The sequence below is a fragment of the Carcharhinus amblyrhynchos genome, chromosome 14, assembly GCF_965287045.1.
Source record: "Carcharhinus amblyrhynchos chromosome 14, sCarAmb.v2.hapA, whole genome shotgun sequence".
NCBI lineage: Eukaryota > Metazoa > Chordata > Chondrichthyes > Carcharhiniformes > Carcharhinidae > Carcharhinus > Carcharhinus amblyrhynchos.
Genome location: NC_137337.1, coordinates 25358433 through 25379533, shown reverse-complemented (window position 1 = coordinate 25379533; position 21101 = coordinate 25358433). Strand labels below are relative to the sequence as shown.

The window sequence follows — 21101 nt, the reverse complement described above, 5'->3', positions numbered from 1 at the left end:
GTAGTGTTGTGAGGATAAAGGCAGCAATCACTGAAGGTCATTACTCCTGATGAGGCATTTTCCTCTACAGTGCAATGACCCTACCAGCTTCAGGCCTCTATTTTTGAGGATTTCAACGAGGCATCTAATGGTATCTCTGTGTTGAGCTGCCCTCTCCTTTGCCTGTTTCAGCAGCATCCACCTCTCCTGGTGGAGCTGCCACCTGATATTACTGTTGGCTCTCTGGGTCTCAAACCAGCAGACAACCTAATGACATAAGTGGGCTTAGCGTCAAGGCTTTGACCCTTGCTGGAAAATTCAGCCCAATGTTTCAAGTCAATGATCTTTTGTCAGAACTGGAATTAAATTTGAGCTTGGTTAATCTGTGCAATACGTCGGTTACTTTTTTGTTCAGTTTATTCAATTGGAATGTTTTCCCAAACAGAGATGCTGACGGAGTATACTGGCATAGTAATGTAATTGCTGAACGAATTAAACCAACAGAAGTGAAATCTATTACTGGTTCGATATATGTTCTGAAAGGTCCATTGGATTATATTGCAATGAAGAACCAAGGTAAGTAGCACTTAATAAATTAATGAATAATGTCAGAAAATGTACAATTAGGACAAGTGGCAGAATGGATTGCTAGCTGGCTTTAAGACAGCGCAGGAAGTGGGAATAAAGGCTGTGGCGGAGGTGGGAAATGGTGTTCCACAAGGATCAGTGCTGAGATGTGAAAGAGTGGATGAATAATTGGCGAATTAAGTTCAGCACTGACAAATGTAAGATGGTACGTTTTGGTAGGAAAAAAGGGAGATCCCATATTACTTGGAAGTTGCAAGGTTAGAAAGATTAAGCACTAAGTTTTATTTCTACAGGGATTAAATTGAAAAGTGGGTACTTTGTTAAACCCACATTGAACTGCATTTGGTTTTAGTCGCCATATTATAAAAAAGAAGTAGAAGCACTGGAAAGAATACAAACAGGATTTAAAACTGTGACATCAGATACCTGTTGCTGTATATATCAGAAAAGGGTTGACTGCTTGGGTTTCTTTTAGAAAAATAAGGCTGAGGGGTAACCTAAAGGGGGTCTTTCAAATTACAGAAGGTTTTGTAGAATGTATGCAGAGAGCATAACTAGAGGCCATTAATATTAGAGACCCAATAAATCCAGTAGGAAGTTCAGAAGAAACTTCATCCAAAGATTGATGAGAATTTAGAACTTGCTACCAGACAATGTTTGAAGCAAATAAATAGTTTAGGTGCATAGATGCATTTAAAAAGAAGCTAGAAAAATGAGAGGGAAAAGAGATTAAAGGATTACAATGACTGACTTAAATGAGGAAAGTTGGGAGAAGGCTTAAGTCGAGCATAAGTGCCAGCATGGGTTATTTGTGCAGAATGGTTTGTTTTGATCTTGTGGTATAATCAAGTATCTTTTATATGTACTGTTGGAAAATGCTGTTAGGGGGGCAAAAGTTTTAAAAAATGACTTTACAGGCAAATGACTTTACAGGCATTAGTTTAAAGTTGAGTGCTCCTTGGTAAACTTAATAACACTGGAAATTATCATATTACAAACACACAAATTAACTGCAGGCTACATCAAGCCTGCTGCACCATTCAATAAGATCATGGCTGACCTGAGTGTATTGTCAACTCTATATTTGTGCCTACTCTCAATAACCATTCTCCCCATCGCCCCACCCCCCCCCACAACCCCACCCCACTTGCTTATTAAGCATCTGTCTATGTCTGCCTTAAAAATATGAAAAGATTCTGCTTCCACCGTTTTTTTTTCCGGAACAGAGTTCCAAGACACTCAACCCTCTGAGAGAAAAAGTTCTTCTCTATCTTTGTCTTAGATTGGCAACCTCTTATTTTTAAACATTGGCCCCCAATACTAGACCTCCCACAAGAAGAAATGTCCTCTCAGCATCAACCCTGTCAGGATGTTTCAATTTAATTTTGTTTAAAGAAGTGTGCCTTTACTGGTTACGTTTTATTTGACAATACACAACCTTAATTTATTTCCCCAATAACTATTAAAAGTCTGATGCCCCCAACAGAATTTGTTTCAGTTGTGAGACGTAGTTCAAAATTTGGAAACTCCCTCCAAAGCCTACTTTCGGAAAATTAAACATATAGTCTTGGCTCTTTTTCTTTCTTAATCTTTTAATTTCAGTAAATTAGTATGTATTAATTCATGTAGATAACAACAGTATTTAAGTGAAAATTTGTCTGTTTTAATCTGTGAAATGTCAACATGCCTAATTTCATGCAAAGATATATTTATCTAATTTCTCCTTTAAATTTGACAGTTTATCCTTTACCACCATAAATGAGAATGAAAAGTGCTGGTAGAGATTTAATCCTTAAATTAACTGTTTTTTAAAATAACAGGATTCTCCGATATCTTTTTAAAACGTTTCTTTTTTGGTTTTCCATCGGATTGGAAGGAATATATTGAAGAATTTCTTCATAGGAGGTACATTTCTATTTCTGTTCTATACTGTACTTTGTGGCTGCTTAGGCCAAAATTACCAACCTAGGTCTGAAATTTTCAGGAAAGCGAACTCCAAAGAATCTGTCATAGAATTGCCCATTATCTCAGACTTTGATCCAGTCCTGCATTTGTCATTCTTTTTGTCTTTCTTACATAAGAAATATTTAGCAGATATTGACAAATGGTTGAAAAATGTTGGGAGGGGGGATTTCTAAGTGTCAAATTTGTGTAAAAGCTGGAATAAATCCCGCTTTTTTTTTCAGGCGGGATTTTCAAAAAGGCATCTCCCATTACCTTGTGCACTCCAGAATACATTAGCGTAAATCTCATGAAAAATCAGGGGCGGGCCTATTCCCGCTGGAGAGGCCGGCAACATACTGCTGAGCGGGCCACTGCACACGTGCTGATCTGTCTGCGCGGGGTCGGCGCATGTGCAGTAGCCCCACACTGCCAGCTTCCCAATCGCTGGCCAGTTTGATTGCTGGCTAGTCCTGCAAACATGTCTAGCCCAGCCTTGACCTTCTCCCTCCTCTGCTTGTGATCCCTATGCAGAGTGGCAGTGGGACACTTCCCACTCCACTGATCTCTCACTGCCCACTGCCTGTTGAGCAGTGCCACTGTGCCCCCTGGGCATTGCCACTTTGTACCTTGACAGTGCCAAGCTGGTAATGCCCAGGGGGCATGCCCTTGCCCTCAACTCTCTAGGGGGTTTCATTTGTCCCCTTATACCCCTGTGGGGTATGGCCACTAGCTCCCCGATAGTGGGGAGCTATAGTAAATCCCTTTGGAATGAACCACTCCTGGTAGACAGGAGACCCTAGCGGGCTCGGAGACTTGACATTAAACAAGTTATGCAGCTCCATACCAATGTTCTGGCGTGGAGCTGACACTGCTATAAGTCTGGCCGGTGGAGACTGTGGCGCCCAGCAGGAAACCCATGAAACGGCCTCCTCTTGAGTGTCCCGGCCCTGCACTACAAAAGCATTACAGCGGGCTGGGAGAATCACATTCAGACTGGACATGAATTCAATAAATTCCTCTTGTCAAAAGTGAGAGTATTTGTTGAAGCCTTTATCAAGTCTTTGCTGAGTATAATTTTCCATTTCTGACCATTTGCAACAAATATTCCAGGGGAAAATAGCAAAGTGAATTAATTTTTAATAACTGATGTGCAATTAATACCAAATTATTGGAATTTTTGAAATGATAATATGTTTTTAAAAAACTAATATATCAAAAGTTCTCATTATTTAGAGGAAAATCTAACAATCCAAGTTCGAGAGAGACTAAAAGGGCCAGAACTGAAAAGTTGTCTTTAGTGAAATCCAGAAAATCACAAGATAATACAGCTTCAGAAGATAATGTGGATGAGACTCAAGCCACCAGATACCAGCTTGTTAAAGCAAGGAATGCAGTAAAGAGAAAGCAGACAAAAAAGTTAAGAAGTAAGATGGGTACGTTTTTAGTTATTTTGTTAAAATTGGGAAGATTAATTTATATTAAGCCTGCATCAAAGGAGTAGGAAGAATACTATTCACTTTTTTAAAAATATAAGTATATGAACACTCATTCAAAGGAAAAGCTTTTTGGTAATAACTCCTGATCTGTAAAAGTGTATGTTACAAATCACTGAGTCAGAGTTGCTGTGACAAAAAGCACTTTTGCATGCATGTTGTAGTCTGGAACAACGGATAGTGATGGTAGAGGTACCTCTATTACGTGGCTGACCAAAAATTTCTCCTGCTCTTAGTGCCTGTCATTTGCATATGTTAGAAGGATTGCAGATTAATATCCTTCTTGAGGCATGGTGTCCAAAACTGAACACAGTGCACTGAATTAGGTCTGACCAAGACTATAACTAAAGCATAACATTCTCCACTTAGTATTAATGCCCCTTTGAGCTAAAGGCCAACATTCCATTGTCTTTTTCAATGCTTTTTTCTGTGCCCACTAACTTTCAGTGATATGTGCACATATACACCCTTTTGTTCTTCTACAGCTCTGGGGAAAAAAAATCTGATTTGTCTTTCTAGGGCTCAAAGTGGATGACTTTGCACTTCCACACATCAGATTCTATATGGCATAATTTTTGCCCACTTACTATATCTGCCTATTGCCTTTTGTAACTTCTTGACGAAATGTTTTTGTGTCCCAATTCCCTTGAGATATAGTTCAATATTCCATTAGCCTTTTTGATAACCTTTTATATCTGTCAGCTAGCTTTTAGTGCTTTGTGTACATAGACACGTAAATCTCTGTTTCTCCACAATATTGAGTTTCTCTCCATTTAGAAAATGCTCCGAATTATCTTTCTTAGATCCAAAGTGGCTGACCTTACATTTATCCACATGCGTTACCATTCATCACAATAATAAGTAAGACTTAAAAAGCTAGATATTTCCACAACCACCCTTTTTTATCTACAATGTAAAAAATTTATTTATTATTGTCACAATTAGTCTTACATTAACACTGAGGAAGAATTTAGCATGGCCGATGAACCTAGCCTTATGGACTGTGGGAGAAAACTGGAGCACCCGGAGAAAACCCATGCAGACACGGGAGAATATGCAAACTCTACAGTGACCCAAGCTGGGAATCAAATCGAGGCTTCTGGTGCTACAAGGCAGTAGTGCTAAGCACCATGCTGCCCATAAAGTGAATAAGAAAATCAATGAGCTTGTCATCTTCCTTGAGAAAAAAATAGATTGTATTTAAGCAATTGAAGATTGTGACCCTATTACCAAACTAATTGTGTATAAAGACGGATTTACAAATGGATAGAAAGCCCATAAAATAGGTCAACCTATTTTACTGTATATGTATAAAATTTATTCTGCACGTTTTCAGGCTATCTCATTTTTGTGATGCAATGGCAAGTAAAGAGATAAGAGTTTGTTGCCCAGCTAGTTGACAGGTTAATGTGGCCTAAAGCTTGAAAAAGGATGAAATTGACATATGATCGAAATAGATTTTGATCTTTCCTCATTCCTTATAATTCAACCAAAATGTAGAGTTGGGATTTTGTGGTTGTAGTTTATGTGGAAGTGTACTTTAGGTGAATATGTCTAAGGGTTACCAATTATTGAGAAAATTCCATAGAGACATTTATAACAAAATCATAAAATTCTATTTTTCCAACTACGTAAGACTTTTCTTTTAAGAATTTAGTTATTTCATTTCCATGTATAATGTAATCGAGATAAAATGAACAATTTTGTTTCTAAAAAGCATACAAGAAAGTGGTTTATCAAGTTTGCAGTCTGTTAAATAACCTGGAATTGAAAATCCTGGTAATCTCAGAAAATTCCTTACTTTTTAATTTGTCTACTACAGAAATAATTTACTTTTAATTTCTCTGTGTTTATAAAACTGTTTACTTACAATAATTTTGATATTTAAGACTGTGTTTTAAATGGCTTTCATTACTTTTTTCAAATAAATATTGAAACTTGAATAGAAACATCAGTACAAAGAGACATGCAGACTAGCCGTAGTGGCCGCTATATCAAAGCACCATTGGAATATTGGCGGGGACAGCGTTTAATTGTGGATAATACCTTGAACGTTACTGTACTTGAGGGTGGAATTGATTACTTGACTACCAGCATGCTCAATACTCCAGTGAGTATAATACTTCATAATAAATTTTTTTAAAAGTACTTAAATTCTTCAAGCACTAACCATTTTTGATTATTTTTATATTAATTAAAAAAAGAAAATGAATGCCAGAAATGAAAAATCTCTGAGGACCTCAAAACGTAAAAGAAAACAAAAAACATTGACGGAAGACCTGAATACAGGACAAAATAGAAGTAAGATAATGTAAACTTCGATAAATATGTCTGTTAAACATGCTCAAGCTACGTTTTCAGTATATTATATTAATATTATATATAATATATATTATATATATATATATAATATTATAAATTAATAATTAATATAGATATAATATAGTAGATAGAGGTAGAAAGACCCTTCCCGCTCAAAAAAGACAATAGGACTAGGGGGCACAGCCTCAAGATAAAAGGGGGGCGGTTTAGAACAGAGTTGAGGAGGAACTTCTTCACTCAAAGGGTGGTGAATCTCTGGAATTCTCTGCCTGTTGAAGTGGTGGAGGCTGCCTCGCTAAATATTTTTAAGACGCGGGTTGATGGGTTTTTGATAGGAGAGGGGATTAAAGGTTATGGGGAGAGGGCGGGAAAGTGGAACTGAGCAGCGACAGATCAGCCATGATCTTATTGAATGGCGGGGCAGGCTCGAAGGGCTAGATGGCCTACTCCTGCTCCTATTTCTTATGTTCTTATGTTTTGGTTCTCCCAGAATGGATTTGTCGGTTCACATTTATCATGTACTGGCCTAATTTTGCAAATATTTTTGTTTACGGTAAAACTGTCAGCAGCGCCCATCATCATTATGGTGAGATATCAGAAGAGATGAAATCCATGCCACAAAGATTGCTAGATCTTTGTGAAAAGCTTTCTTCGAGGTCAGTTGTGACACCAAGCCACTGTACTGACTATAAAACCTGGACCGTGTTAATTTACAATAATATCTTCAGATATGCTGTGCAAATCCATGGTTAGGGATACTAATGAGGGAGAGCTGGAACTCCCAGATTCCTGAGGAGAGAGTGCCCTAAATCTGAATGGTCTTCCAATTGAGACACAGACACACCACACCACACACCAACTCTTTCTATTTGGCACCTGTTGTTCACCTCCCAGTAATTGTCCTCTAATTTTTTGTTATAACAATAATGAAAACACGAACAGACAGTATCTTTTAATAAGGGACTTAATTCAAGTGAGGTCAGAGGTATATGAAATGGGTCAATAAGAAATTGTCCATTTGCTAGCCAAATACTTGGCATCATCATCTTAGTACCAAGAATCTACATACATTTTATCCATCAGCTTTGAGTCCTTTTCTGTTATTTTCACCTTGCTACTTAGTTGGTGTTTCATTCTCACGTTATTTCTTGCATTCAAATTTAGTTAAATTTTTGTAAAACATTAAACAAGTTTAATATGCCTATGTGGGCGAAATTGTCTTTCAGAATACTGAACAGTAGCAGTGGATGTTTTTGATTTTGGGGTATTTTGCTTGGTATCTACAGAGGTACGCAGAATCATTTGGATGCTGCAAGTGTCAAAACTGGCGCAGGTCAGAGTATGGTCTGGAAAACAATCATCCTGATTTTCCTTCCAGCCAAATAGAGCTACATTTAAAGCAAAGAATATGTCCACATCTTTTTAAAAGAGCTTGCAATTGAGAGTTTGATTGTCACCATAATTGAATATTTGCTGCCTTTAGCTCCAGATGCAAAGTTTCTCCTAAGATTGTTATATCAGAATCTTCTGCTTCTGTGACTGCCCTAGGATTTATAAAGATGTTATAGCATTTAGATCAAGCTTTTGCTTAAGCTCGCGAACAATTGAAGTAGTTACTACCACTATCACACCCTCATGGTGAATTACCTTAAGCTAGTCGATATCAACGGTAGTACATTTTCCCCTTTTATAAATTCTTAAGCATCACCTGCAGTTTGCAAGCAATTTCACAGAAATATTTCATCAACCAGTTGGAGCACTGACTTTTCCACACATTCAAGCTTTCCTTCAGGGATCCCTGGTGCAGCTTCCAGGAATTGGTGGAATGGTAACAAGTGGGATAAAAATGTTTTTATCCAGATTTTGCATTGCATTTAGCTATTTTTTAGATTCATCATTTCTTGTGGAATGCTGACTCATTGCCTAAATCAATCTGTTATCATAAACAGCTGCTGATCTCCAGGTTTATTTTAGCATTTGTCTTTTAATAGATCCAGTTTTGAAGAAGGGAAGAAATATCAAAGAGACAAAAAAGGCTAATGAAAAGTCTAAAAAGCAACCAGTGAAATTTATCATGAGAAATCAAACACGCAAACAATTGTCAGGACAGGCTGCTTCAAGCAGCAATGAATGTACTTCGAATACAAAAACATCTATTACCAGGAAGCAAAATCCAACTGTTGTTATGACCCCGATTCGTGATCCTCTTACATTATTCAACAAAACAGTGAAATTAAGTGAGTTACACAATGCCCATATAATCAGAAATAAAGCAAGGACTTCGGCTGCTGTAAATGTGGTTATTCCATCTGAAGAAGAGGATACAAGAGGAGTTTTGGAAAACAAGCCCAATAGGCAACAAATGGAAGTGCGTGATCCTTACAAGTTAAGAAGTGGGACAATAAAATCAAGTGTGTTGTTAGATCATGTTGAAAACAGAAACAAAAGAGGAAGTATACCAATGACCAAAATGAGCAATTCACCTGTAATAACAGGTGCAAGTGACGCTGATATTTTTGAAAACAAGACTAATAGACCCATGGAAGCAAAACTGCGTGATCCATACAAATTAAGTAACAGGACAATAAAATCAAGTAAGTCATTAGGTTACATTGAAAACAGAAACGAAATAAGAAATATGTCAATAACTATAATGAGTGATTCACCCGCACTGAAGGATACGAGTGATGGTGATACTTTTGAAATAAGAACTAATAGATCCATGGAAGCAAAACTGCAGAATCCTCACAAATCAAGAAATGGGACAATAAAATCAAGTGAGATATTAGGTAATGTTAAAAGCAAAAGGAACAAAGGAACAAATATGCCTTTGGTAGAAATTAGCCATTCATCTGAAATGGAGGCTGTAAGTGACAGTGATAGTTTTGATCATATGTCTAAAAGGCCTACAGAAGCGAATCATTCTTCAAAATCAGTCAAGAAACCGATCAAATTGAGTCAATCAGAAGATGAAAGTTTGGAAACCAGTCAGAGTACCAAAATTAACATCAAAAGGAAAGTGAGAAGTGTCAACTACAAACGGAGTGTCAATAAACAAAACCGAACACCAATGAGTAAACAAATCATTTCAACTATCAGCAATATTGACTGTTGTACTGTCACAGAACCACAGTCTGAAAAGTCTTCAGTGCAGCTTAAACAAATCTCTTCAATGATTAATAACAGTTGTTTTTCATCTGAGTCGTTGATATCATCCAACTCTACTCCAACCAACAAGGAAATCAGAGAAAACAATACTGAGGAATTTAGCTTAAATAAGCGCTATCCTTCAAGACAGAAAACCACTTGTGTTCAAAATCGTCAGACTTCCTGTCATCCTCAAACAGACAAGTCAAAGAAGGGATTGTATACTGGCAATGCTGAGGTGACTGCAAAAGGTGGGCTGAAATGCTCTTCAAAACTAAATGTCAAAGTTGAAACATCTCTGACACATCCAGTAAATGAAGCAAAATTAAATCACTACAACGCTGGAAGCAGTGAATCGAAGTGTAACCAACACTCTTCACAAAGAAAACCTAAGAATCAATTTAATAGGTTCCTGTCATCTGTTACAGATGCTGAAGTAAATGAGACTGAAGTTATTTTAGAAGACGAGCCAAAATGCTCAACAAAGGCTTCAAAGAAAAAAGATGTAGCTAGAAAAATATTAGGTCCAGACTTTGACCCTGAGTTATATTCTAAGTCTAGTCAGAAAAAACAACCGAAACAGCCTAAAAGGTTGCGTTCTGTAGATACTGAAGGAGATTTTTGGACTAAGGAAGAACTACATTGCCTGCACAGGTAAGAACAGTTCAGTGGTTGGAGGAAGTCTGAGGCTGGAATCTTCCTGATCTTTATTTCCCTGTTTCTATGTATGCTAAAAGTTTTTAAAAAGCGTATGTTTTGGAAACGATTTTTGGAAGTAATATATACCAATAACCTATGATATTGGGTTCATATACCTTGAGCATTTTTTTAACACTGTGATAAAGTATTCCTTTTTGCACATATATTGCCCTAGTGTTTCAGAACCACGATTTTTATGATATCTATATTGGCTAAGTTTCTCAATTATTCCTTAAATATCCTTATTTCTACCTTTTAATTAACGAGGCTTGTATCCAAACTGAACAATACCCAAAGCTTCACTAACCACAATTATTTTTGTCTTGATTGAAAGCACAGCATAGTACATTAATCTGGATAACATCTCTAAACCATTTACAATGGAGAGCAGAAGTAGATAAACTAAAACAATAAATGTCAAACTGTTGTGAAGTGTAGGAAAGGTAATCTGTTTGCAGAGTTGTTTTTGAGAAGATTTTTAAAATATAAGGGCTTTGAGGTTTAATGAAGACTTCTGAAGGTGTTGCCACCGATGCACCAAAAAAGAGGAGACACAAAAAAAAAGTGTTAGGTGGCTAACACTGTGTTAGCCTTGTGGACACAAGGCTAGAGGAGATTGTTTGCATGTGATAGGATACGGCTATGAAAGTATTTAAATTCAGTACGTTGAAGACATGGACTAGATGTAGTTCAGCAAGATGGACGAAGAGAAATAACTGCATTATGTGGACAGCTCACTGAACAATTTGGGGTTTATGAAGGATGAGAAGTCCACAAGCAAAACATAGGAAAGATTGAATCTGGAAGGGGAGAAAAGTGTGTAAAAGCATTTTGGCAGCGGTAAGGAGTATTGCATATGCAGAATTATATGTCACTTTACAACCTGGTAATAACTGCTTTGAACTGAGAACACCATAAGGTTTTTGTGGTCTAGTACAGCATGACGAAATAGTTGATTAGAAAAATTGAGTTATTTTGTCTTGGGCAAAGCTGCATTTACTGCCCATCATTATAGCTACCTTGAGATATTAAGAATCACGTATTTGAAAATCTGGGCAAGAATTCCATTCTCAAAGAATATTAGTGAAGAAGTTGGATTTCGAAGACAACTGGACAGCTTTTCTGGCAACTTTATCTAGATAGAGTTCATAATTCACCGGATTTAATTCATTCAATTTCCCAAATAGCTATGATAGCATTTGAACTAGTCATGTCCAGATTTTCGTCTATTCCCATAATCAGTAGGTTACCATACCCATTTAAGTCAGTGGCATGGAAGTGGAGGTTATGACAGGGGTGAAGATGTCAGCTCTGTTGTTTACTTGAAGGTTATCTTTGCATTCCAGGGTGAACATGGATGTGAATATGTGTTTGGGAGGGGGGAATCACAAAATGAGAAGTTGCTCGGTTGAGGGGAAAGGGCTGAAGATATCTTGGTGAAAAAAGTTTAATGATACAGAACAAGAATTTTGAATAAGAAATGAAACGAATGGTGAAATGCTCAGAGCAGGAGCCAAGGGAGTGGGGGTGGTGACATAGTGGTATTGTCACTGGACTAGTAGTCCAGAGATCCCAGGGTAATGCTGTGGGGCCCTGGTTTTGAATCCTATCATAGAAGATGGTGAAGTTTAAATTCCAAGAAAAATCTGGAAGTCTGATGATGATGATCACCTGTTTCACAAGTGTTCTTCAGGGGGAGAAAACTTGTCATCCTTAACCCAGCCTGGCCTGCACTCATACAAACATTCAATCCCTCCACCACTGACGCTCAGTAGCAGCAGTGTGTACTATCTACAAGATGTACTGCAGCAATTCACCAAAGATCTTTAGACTGCATCTTCCAAACTCATGACTACTTCCTTCTAGAAGGACTGAGGGCAACAGATACATGGGAACCACTTGCAAGTTCCCCTCCAAGCCACTCACCATCCTGACTTGGAAATGTATTGCCATTCCTTCACAGTCGCTGGGTCAAAATCCTGGAATACCCTCCCTAACGCTCACCACCACCACCTCAAGGGCAACTAGAGATGGCCAGCCAGCAAAGGTCCATGTCCCACGAATGAATTTTAAAAAAATTTAATTCCAGATCCACAGTAGTATGGTTTATTCTTAGTTCAAGGGCAGTTGAGGGTGGACAACAAATGCTGGCCCACATTCCAAGAAAGAATTAAAAACCCAAGCTGTTTTCCTTTTTATTATTCATTTACGGGATTTGTGTATTACTGGCTGGGCTAGCATTTATTGTTCATCTCTAGTTGCCCTTGAGAAGGTGGTGGTGAGCTGTCTTCACAAAGCGCTGCAGTCCCTGTGATGCAGGTAAACTCAGAGTGCTATCCGGGAGGATGTTCCAGGATTTTGAATCGGATACCGTGAAGGAATGTTATTATACTTCCAAGTGAGGGTGGTCAGTAACTTGGAGGGGAACCTCCAGGTGGCAGTGTTGCCACCTGGAGTTGCCCTTGTCCTTCTAGATGGTACTGGTCATGAATTTGGCGAGTGCTGCCATAGAGCTTTAGTGAGTTCCTGTAGTGCATTGTGTGGATGGTACACAGGACTACCACTGTTTGTTGGTGGTGGAGGGATTGAATGCTTGTGGAATGGGTACAGTCAAGTGGGCTGCTTTGTGCTGGATGACATTGAGCTTCTTGAATGTTGTTGGAGTTGCACTCGTCCAGACACGTGGAAAATATTCCATCACATTCCTGATATTTTGCCGTGTGGATGGTGGCTTTGATGATGATTCACAAACTCAATTTATAAAATAATGATTGGAATGCGAGTCTTTACAGGTAACAACTTGCCTGGGCTTGCAAAATCTCACTAACTGTCCTGTCTAGAGACAATACACACCTTTTTAACCTGTGCTTAACGCTCTCTCCACTCACATTGTCTGTACCTTTTAAGACTTGATTACCTGTAAAGACTTGCATTCCAATCATTATTTTGTAAATTGAGTTTGTGTCTTTATATACCCTGTTTGTGAATAGAATTCCCACTCACTTGATGAAGGGGCAGCACTCTGAAAGCTCATGGCTTTTGCTACCAAATAAACCTGTTGGACTTCAACCTGGTGTTGTGAGACCTCTTACTGTGTTTACCCCAGTCCAACGCTCGCATCTCCACATCATCACTACACATCACCAGATCCAAAAGTGCTTGTTCCCTAATGGGCTTTAGCACAAGCTGCTCCAAAAATACCATCCTGTAGACATGCCACAAATTCTTTATGTTGAGGTCCGCTACCAGTTCAATTTTCCTAGTCCACTTGCCTTTTGAAATCCCCATGATTTCTGTAATATTGTCTTTTCTAAATCCTGATTTATTTTCTGTTCAACATCCTGGCTACAGCTAGGGGGCCTACACATAACTTCCATTAAGGTCTTTTTCTCTTTGTGATTCCTCAACACTACCCACGGTGATTTACACCATCCAACCCTATGTTACTTCTAATGATTTAATTTTGTTTCTTACCAAATAGGCAACCTCGCCTCCTCTATCCATCTGTCTATCCTTTCAATAGAACACATCTTTGGATATTCAGATTCCACCTCTGAACCACTTGTAGGCATCACAGAGACGTGGCTGCAACACCGTACCCTCCAGTTGCAATGTGTGATCCCTGCTCATTTACCTTGTTCTGTGTACTGCGTGCATTTAGGTACAGTGCCCTTGGTACTGTTTTACACAGCACTGTAGTTGTCTTTTTTCTGCTGTACTGTAAGTTTTATTCCTGCCAATTTCCATACTCTACTCTCTGACAGAAACTTTACTATCTCTGAGCTCTGTGGGCACCCCCCCCACCCCCCAATTCGTTAGTTGGAGTAAACTGCAGTATAAATACTCCTTCTATGACCAATAAGTCCTGGTGTTGGACACCAACCTGGAACTTTTAGTCCAGCATTTACGGCATTATCACAATACCACAAGGCCTCCTAGCACTGTTGCTGACCCCTTCTATCATTTTACTAATGATCGACAGTAGACTGATGGGTGGTAATTGGCCAGGTCGAATTTGTCCCGTTTCTCATGTATAGGACATAATCCACATTGCCGGGTTGATGCCCATGTTGTATCTATATTGGAATAGCTTGGCAAGGGATGCGGCAAGTCCTGGAGTACAAGTCCTCAGAACTATTGCCAGAATATTGTCAGGGCCCATAGCCTTTGCAGTATTCAGTGTCTTCAGCTGTTTCTTGCTATCATGTCGAGTGAAGACAGGCACCTGTGATGCTGGGGACCTACAGATGAGGCTGAGATAGATCATCCACTCAGCACTCCTGTCTGAAGATTGTTGCACGTGCTTCAGCTTTACTTTTGCACTAGTGTACCGGGTTCCTCCATCACTCAAGATGGGGATATTTCTGACACCTCCTCTTTCTGGGAGTTTTTTTAATTGTCCACCACCATTCATGACTAGATGTGGCAGGACTGCAGAAATTGGGCCTGATCTGCTTTTTCCTTTGGAGTTGTACAGTCGAGTCAAGTCTGTACTGACCGTACCTACCACCAAAGGCTCACCAGTCCCATTTTCCTTCACTTGTCCCATATGTCTCGAATGTTACGATATTTCAAGAGCTCACCCTAATATTGTTTAACAGTTGTAAGGTTTCCAGCCTTGACTACCTTCCCAGGCAGTGCATTCCAGATTCCCACCATTCAATAAGTGGAAAAGAAAATTCTCAAATCCCCTCTGAATCTCCTGCCTCTTACCCTAAAACCATGCTCCCCCCGTGATTGACCCCTCAACCAGAGGGAGCAGCTGCTCCCTACTCTCACTCTCCATACTTCTTGTAATTTTATACAGCTCGATCATGTTCCCAGTCAGATTTCTCTGCTTTAAAGTACTGTTGGTCACAAGGAAGATATCTGTCATGTTACAATATACCTTCAGTTAAAGGTTGTAATATAGTTCATTTCTGCAATATATGTAAGGTACTTTTAACTAAAACAACACAAGACTGGCTAACTTTATTTGACTTGCTATAATGTTAAGGTTTCAAAATGATTTTCGTCTGTTAGATCTGTTGCAGCGTTACCCAAACATAAACCTGGTTTCTGGGAAACTGTAGCAGCATCGGTTGGAACACATTCTGCTGAAGAGTGCCAGCAAAAGTATGCCTCTGAACATCAACTGAAGATGCCCAAAAGACCTGATGTGAAGCAGAAGAAAAAAAGTTCCAGTAATAAAAACAAGAAAGGTTGGAATGCATAAATTTAGAGATGGTTTGTTAATATTTAAAGCAGTCCAGTTTTATAAATTATTGGTAACATTGCCTAATATTGGGCCATAACATCTGAGCTTCAGGGCATTTTATTAAGGGGAACCCCAGAAATGTGCTAGGGAATCTCTTTCAACTGTCTATAGGTAAGGTTTGTATGGCAATTGCAAACTTCAGTTGGTACTGACTGGGTTACACAATAGAATTAAAACCACTCCTTTCTTTTGGTAACTTGCTCCAACCTACAACAACCCCTCCCCTGCTGCTCTGGGCCTTGCCCCCTACCTCTCACCAAGGGATTCCCTGCCCCCTCCCAGCCAAAGCTGACTCTCGGCTCCTCCTGTGCAGCTGCCAAACCTGACCCTGGCTAAACTTCTACCATAACGCAGGCCACCTCCATCCCCAAATTCCTATCCGCTTGTACACTTATCTTTTCCCTTGTCTGACGACGTATAAACTTCACAGAATTTGTTTTACAGCAGTTTGTGCTATAAAAATGGGGATGTGGCTTCCCCTTGACAGAGCTGCACTCAACGCTATATTGTCATGCTAGTGCTGCCTTGCCCGGTGTTGGAAAATTGGGTGTGACAGGATTTAGGTAAGAAACTGGGAACAAAGTAGCAATCCAGCATTGATTGCCGTTCCCAGGAAGTTCAGCTCCGTTATTTTTAGAAAAGATAAAATGACGAAGAAGTAGGTCAATATACCATATATACTGTTTTCTAATATTACTAAGTGCCCATGGTGTTGTTTATGACCAGTTCACGAGTAGAAAGATTTTTATAAAATAAATCAAATGGTGATGAGTTAAAAGTGACTTCAAAAGTTCACTCTATTGGGCCAATCAACTTTCTCATGGCTACATTGCTTTGTAGGACTTCCAGAGTAAATGTTTGCATTCAAAGTTACAGTGTCATATTGACAGAAAAATAGAACAAAAATCACAATCTCCCTCCACTCAACCATGATTGAATATTCTTTGTTAATGCCTGTACCTATTGAATCATTTTCATTACCATCCCTCATCAATTGCGTATAAACTACATTACCGCAAGTAGACAGTAAACATTATTAAATGATTATTTATTTTGGAAAATGTACTCAGTTGCATTTATATAATAGTTTTAATGTAGGAAAACTTCCTAAAGTTTTCCTGTTATTAAAGGTGTAATTACAAATGAGCACCAAAGCAAAGAAAGTTGAGGCAACAAAAAGCTTAAACAGGGCGATGGGTTTTTTGCATATCTTGGCAACGGAGGTTATACGGTAGGAATTAGTGTGCAGACTTAGTAGCTAAAAGCCCAGCCACTATGATGAGATGCACAAGAGGCCAAAGTCAGGATGAGTAGCATTGTACGGTCAGAGAAGGCAACAGATTTTTAAAAAATGATAACGGTCCTGAAGGAACGAGAGCATTAGTCTGATTGTTGGACCAACAGTCTGACAAAACAGAAGCATTGGAAGGATTGGAAAAGGTGTTGGAAAGATAGGTCCTAGACATTGTCACCAAAACTCAAGTTGAGCTTTGCCTGCAGATGTTAAAGATCAGCATGTAAATGATGAAAGCAAAGAAACCAAGGATAGAACCATGCCCAATCTCCAGAGGTAATACTAAGGGCCAAAAAGAGAAGCCTCTTGGTATGCTGTAGTGAGACCCAGCTTTATCTCTCTTCAAACCTTTGGCAACACTTATACTATTTGCTTGTCTCCTGCATTTAAGCATTGGGAAAACCAAAGCTTTTGTCTTCAACCACCAATTCCATCCCCGAATTTGAGTCACATTCTTAGGCTAAAAAAGACTGTTTGAAACCTCTGCATCTTATTTACTCCTAAGATAAACTATTGAGCCCACATCCTTTCTATACATAATTCACCTACTTCCACCTCTGTCGTATTGTTTGCCTCTGCTCGTAATTCAGCTCATTTGCTGCAGAAACTCTTTGACCCATCCATACTTAATATTCCATTATTGTCATATCTGGCCGCATTTTAAGATCATTATATTAGTTTTTAAAACTTTCCAATGTTACCTCTTTGAATGTAAACTCTCTCTCTCTCTCCCCCCCCCCGCCCCTGCCATGAATTTGCGTTGTTTTCAACAAGCGCAAATTAGACATGTCACAAGCTCAACTGATTATCTTAAATTCATTTTTAGTGTAGCTGTTAGCCACTCAGGATTGTAGAGCAAGTGCTACTGCAGAATCACATCAACTTCTTCATGCTACTAATATGCCATGATTGCATGGTATTCACACTTAACATGATATTGCTGTCAATCTAAAAAGACATTCTATCTACTACACAATTGAGCAACTTGTGCATGAATTCATTTCAGCATCAGTGTGACACCAGGTACGTGGGCTGTTGGTCCCAGGGATTGACTCATTTAATCAAACAGCATATTCCTCAGTTATTCATAATAGACCGAACGCAACTGGATCATTCTTGCAAAATCTTAAAGAAAATGTTTACTATTAATTGTTTTTCAAGTTATATACTCCAAACAATTGCTTGCACCAATGCTTCTAGATTGGGATCCTTTAGCATGTGCAACTTTAATGTGGCTAATCAACTCTGCATTTCTAGGGGAGATGATGGCATATTGTTTATTTCACTTAACTGGTAATTGAGAGATCGAGGCTTTTGCTCTGGTGGCATGGCAATTTCACAATTGCAGCTGAATTTAGTTAATGAATCTGCAATAAAAAGCTAGTCTCAGTAATTACAACTATCATCATTTGTTTAAAAATCCATCTGGTTTACTAATGTGTTTCAGGGGGAGAAAATCTGCCGTTCTTGTCTGGTCTGGCTTGCATTTGATTCCAAATCCACGGCAATGTGGTTGATTCCGAACGGCCCTCTGTCGTAGCCTAGCCAGCCACTTGGTTTAAGCGCGATTAGAGATGTAACAAATGCTGACCTTGCCAGTGATGTCCGCATCCCATGGAAGATCATCCTCGATGCTGGTGCCTCACAAGCTGTGTCCTCAGCTCCTTATATGCCAATGCTGTGTGGCTGAATTCCCCTCCAATTTGATTTTCAAGTTTGTTAATGACATCACCATAGTGGGTCAGATCTCAATAATGCGACTGAGTGCAGGAAAGAGATAGAGAATTTGGTGAACTGGTGCAGTGACAATAATCTCCCTCAGTGTCAACAAAACGCAGGAGATAGCCGTCGATTTCAGGAAGTGTGGTGGAGGACATACCCTGTCTACATCATTGGGACGAAGTAAAAATGGTGGAGAGCCTCAATATGGATCTCACCAACTTTTACAGATGCATTCTTTCTGGTTGTATCATAGCTTGGAATGCTCCTGCTCTATCCAAGACCTCAAGAAACTACAAAGGGTTGTGAACGAAACCCAGTCCATTGCTCAAACCTGCCTCCCTCCATTGACACTGTCTACACTTCCTGCTGCCTTGGAAAAGCAGTCAGCATAATTAAGGACCCCATGCACACCCAACATACTCTCTTCTGTCAGGAAAAAGATACAAAAGCTTGAGGACACATACCAACCAAGTCAACAGCTTCTCTGCTGCCATCAGACTTTTGAATGGATCTACCTCGCATTAAGTTGATTTTTCTCTACACCCTAGACTAACGCTACATTCTGTACTCTCCTTTCCTTCTCTACGAACAGTATGCTTTGTCTGTATGGTATGCAAGAAACAATACTTCTCACTGTATACCAATACGTGTGACAATAAATCAAATCAAATCAAAATCAAAGAATGAAACATCTACAACAAAAAACATTAAAAATATCACAAAGATGTCCTTTAAACATTTATTTCAAAATAAACTTTCTAAAATAAAGTTTGCAAATATTTATTGATACTTATGGATTTATCTCCTGCTTTAATCAATATGCTTTATGGTTGTAAAAAAAATCTATGCTAAAATTTTCAGATTGCAATGTTTAGTCAAGATGGCAATAAACTTGCTTTTGTTGGTTTCACAGTGCAAATTTTTAATATCTATTGTGCTTTATAGAGAAATCTGTGAAAATTGCTGCTCGGATTGGAACCCTGAAAAGAAAGCAACAAGTAAGGTCTTTCATGGAAAATTTGCCAAAGGATGACCATGAAGACCTTTTTAGTGACACAGTATTGCAGCATAAAAGAATAAAGGTGAGAGAAGTTGTAACATCTCATTTTAGTGTTATAAAAGCTTCAGATAGTGCAACAAAATTCTTGAATTAAAATAATTGATGCTTCCTTTACAAAAAAGCAGGTTTGAATATAAAACTAAGGAAGACTTGCTGTAATTTATGAGAGCTTTGTTTTGTCAGATCATCCCTGGAGTACTGTGTATAGATTTGAACCCCTGATTTGAGGAAGGATATACTTGCCTTAGAGAGGGTGCATCAAAAGGTTCACTAGGTTGATTTGTGAGATGGAAAGGTTGCCTTAAGTGGAGAGACTGAGTAATATGGGCCTAAACTCTGAAGTGCACAAGAATGAGAGGTAATTTCATCGCAACAAACACTTCTCAGAACTTTATATGTTACAAGTCTAGCCTGTTTCCCCTGACTGGAGAGTCTCAAATTAGTAGTCATAATGCAAGATTTTCTGGTGGCAGTGGAAGTGAGCCATGCCAAAGCCCGTCGACTTTCCGATCCTACCAGCGACTGATGGCTCATTGCATCCACCACAAGAAAAAAGGAGCAATGAAATTCTCCTCGGTTGATCCTTGAGAAGATTTTCAGTTTTGTAATATTAGAATATATCTAATCAGGATTAAATTATTCACCAATGTCAGCTGTTGGGACATTGCAGCTTTCCTCTGCTTTCTGTCACCAGAAAAAAGTCTGACAACACCAGGTTTAAGTGCAACCGATTTATTTGCTACTACGCTCACTAGCTTTCGGGGTTAGCCCCTTCGTCAGGTGAATGAGAGCTCTGGCCTCAGAGTTCTGGTGTTGTCAGACTTTTTACTGTGTTTACCCCAGTCCAACACCGGCATATTCACATAATGTCTGTCACCAGCCCAACAATTACAATACTAATCGTAATTTGATGGTACAAAACTTGGAGTATTGCTGATGAAAAAAAGTTGTCCTTGCATCCCTCAGCACAGTCACAAGAATACCAATGTCAGACTAAACAACAACTTTATAGTCTGAGAAGAGCTGATTAGTTGGCAAGTGGACTCTGGTAGAGCTTTTCCATGGAGAATGTACCAGTTAATGATGACAGCTAACTGCCAAGCTTTGTTTGAAATTTAAACCAACCAGTTTGTTTCTAATTGATCAGGACATTTCCTGAAGAATGAACCAGTGAATGGCCATCACTTATTTTGTTTAGCTAAAATTAGACATTTGCCCATACTGGAAGCTACATATATTAATGCACAGGGCCCTGTTCTTTGCAGACAGAAAAAGACACATGCAAGTATTGTACCTATTTCAGTTGAACAAAATATAACTAAATGATAGCCACTCATTGGTCAAGGCATTGCCAAGGAATGAAACAATCAAAGTTCACCTGCCAACCAATCAACACTCTCCTCTCACAGAATAAAGTTGTTTCCTGACATTGGTGCTCATCTGATTTCCTGAGGAGTGGAATATGAAAATCAATACTCAAGACTATTATACTAATAACAAGACAAGATCATTATCTGAGAGAGAACGTAAGATAATCCTTTGCGCTTCTGACTTGAAACATGTCTTATTTAGTTAGAATGTCTTTGCTATCTAGAA

At 38.9% G+C, this 21101-nt stretch overlaps 1 protein-coding gene across 2 annotated transcripts in view; it reads left to right on the top strand.

Annotated features, from left to right (window-relative positions):
• mis18bp1 (MIS18 binding protein 1) overlaps window positions 1-21101 on the top strand; it is a 52133-nt gene that overhangs the window by 25948 nt on the left and 5084 nt on the right. Inside the window, exons 6-13 of one of the 2 annotated variants that reach the window (XM_080202472.1) lie at window positions 425-555; window positions 2388-2472; window positions 3745-3935; window positions 5951-6114; window positions 6209-6305; window positions 8318-10127; window positions 15195-15373; window positions 19391-19527. In XM_080202472.1, the coding sequence (XP_080058598.1) occupies window positions 425-555; window positions 2388-2472; window positions 3745-3935; window positions 5951-6114; window positions 6209-6305; window positions 8318-10127; window positions 15195-15373; window positions 19391-19527 (2794 nt within the window). Of the gene's footprint in view, window positions 1-424; window positions 556-2387; window positions 2473-3744; window positions 3945-5950; window positions 6115-6208; window positions 6306-8317; window positions 10128-15194; window positions 15374-19390; window positions 19528-21101 lie in introns of both variants that reach the window. The other variant, XM_080202471.1, reaches the window with a different exon arrangement.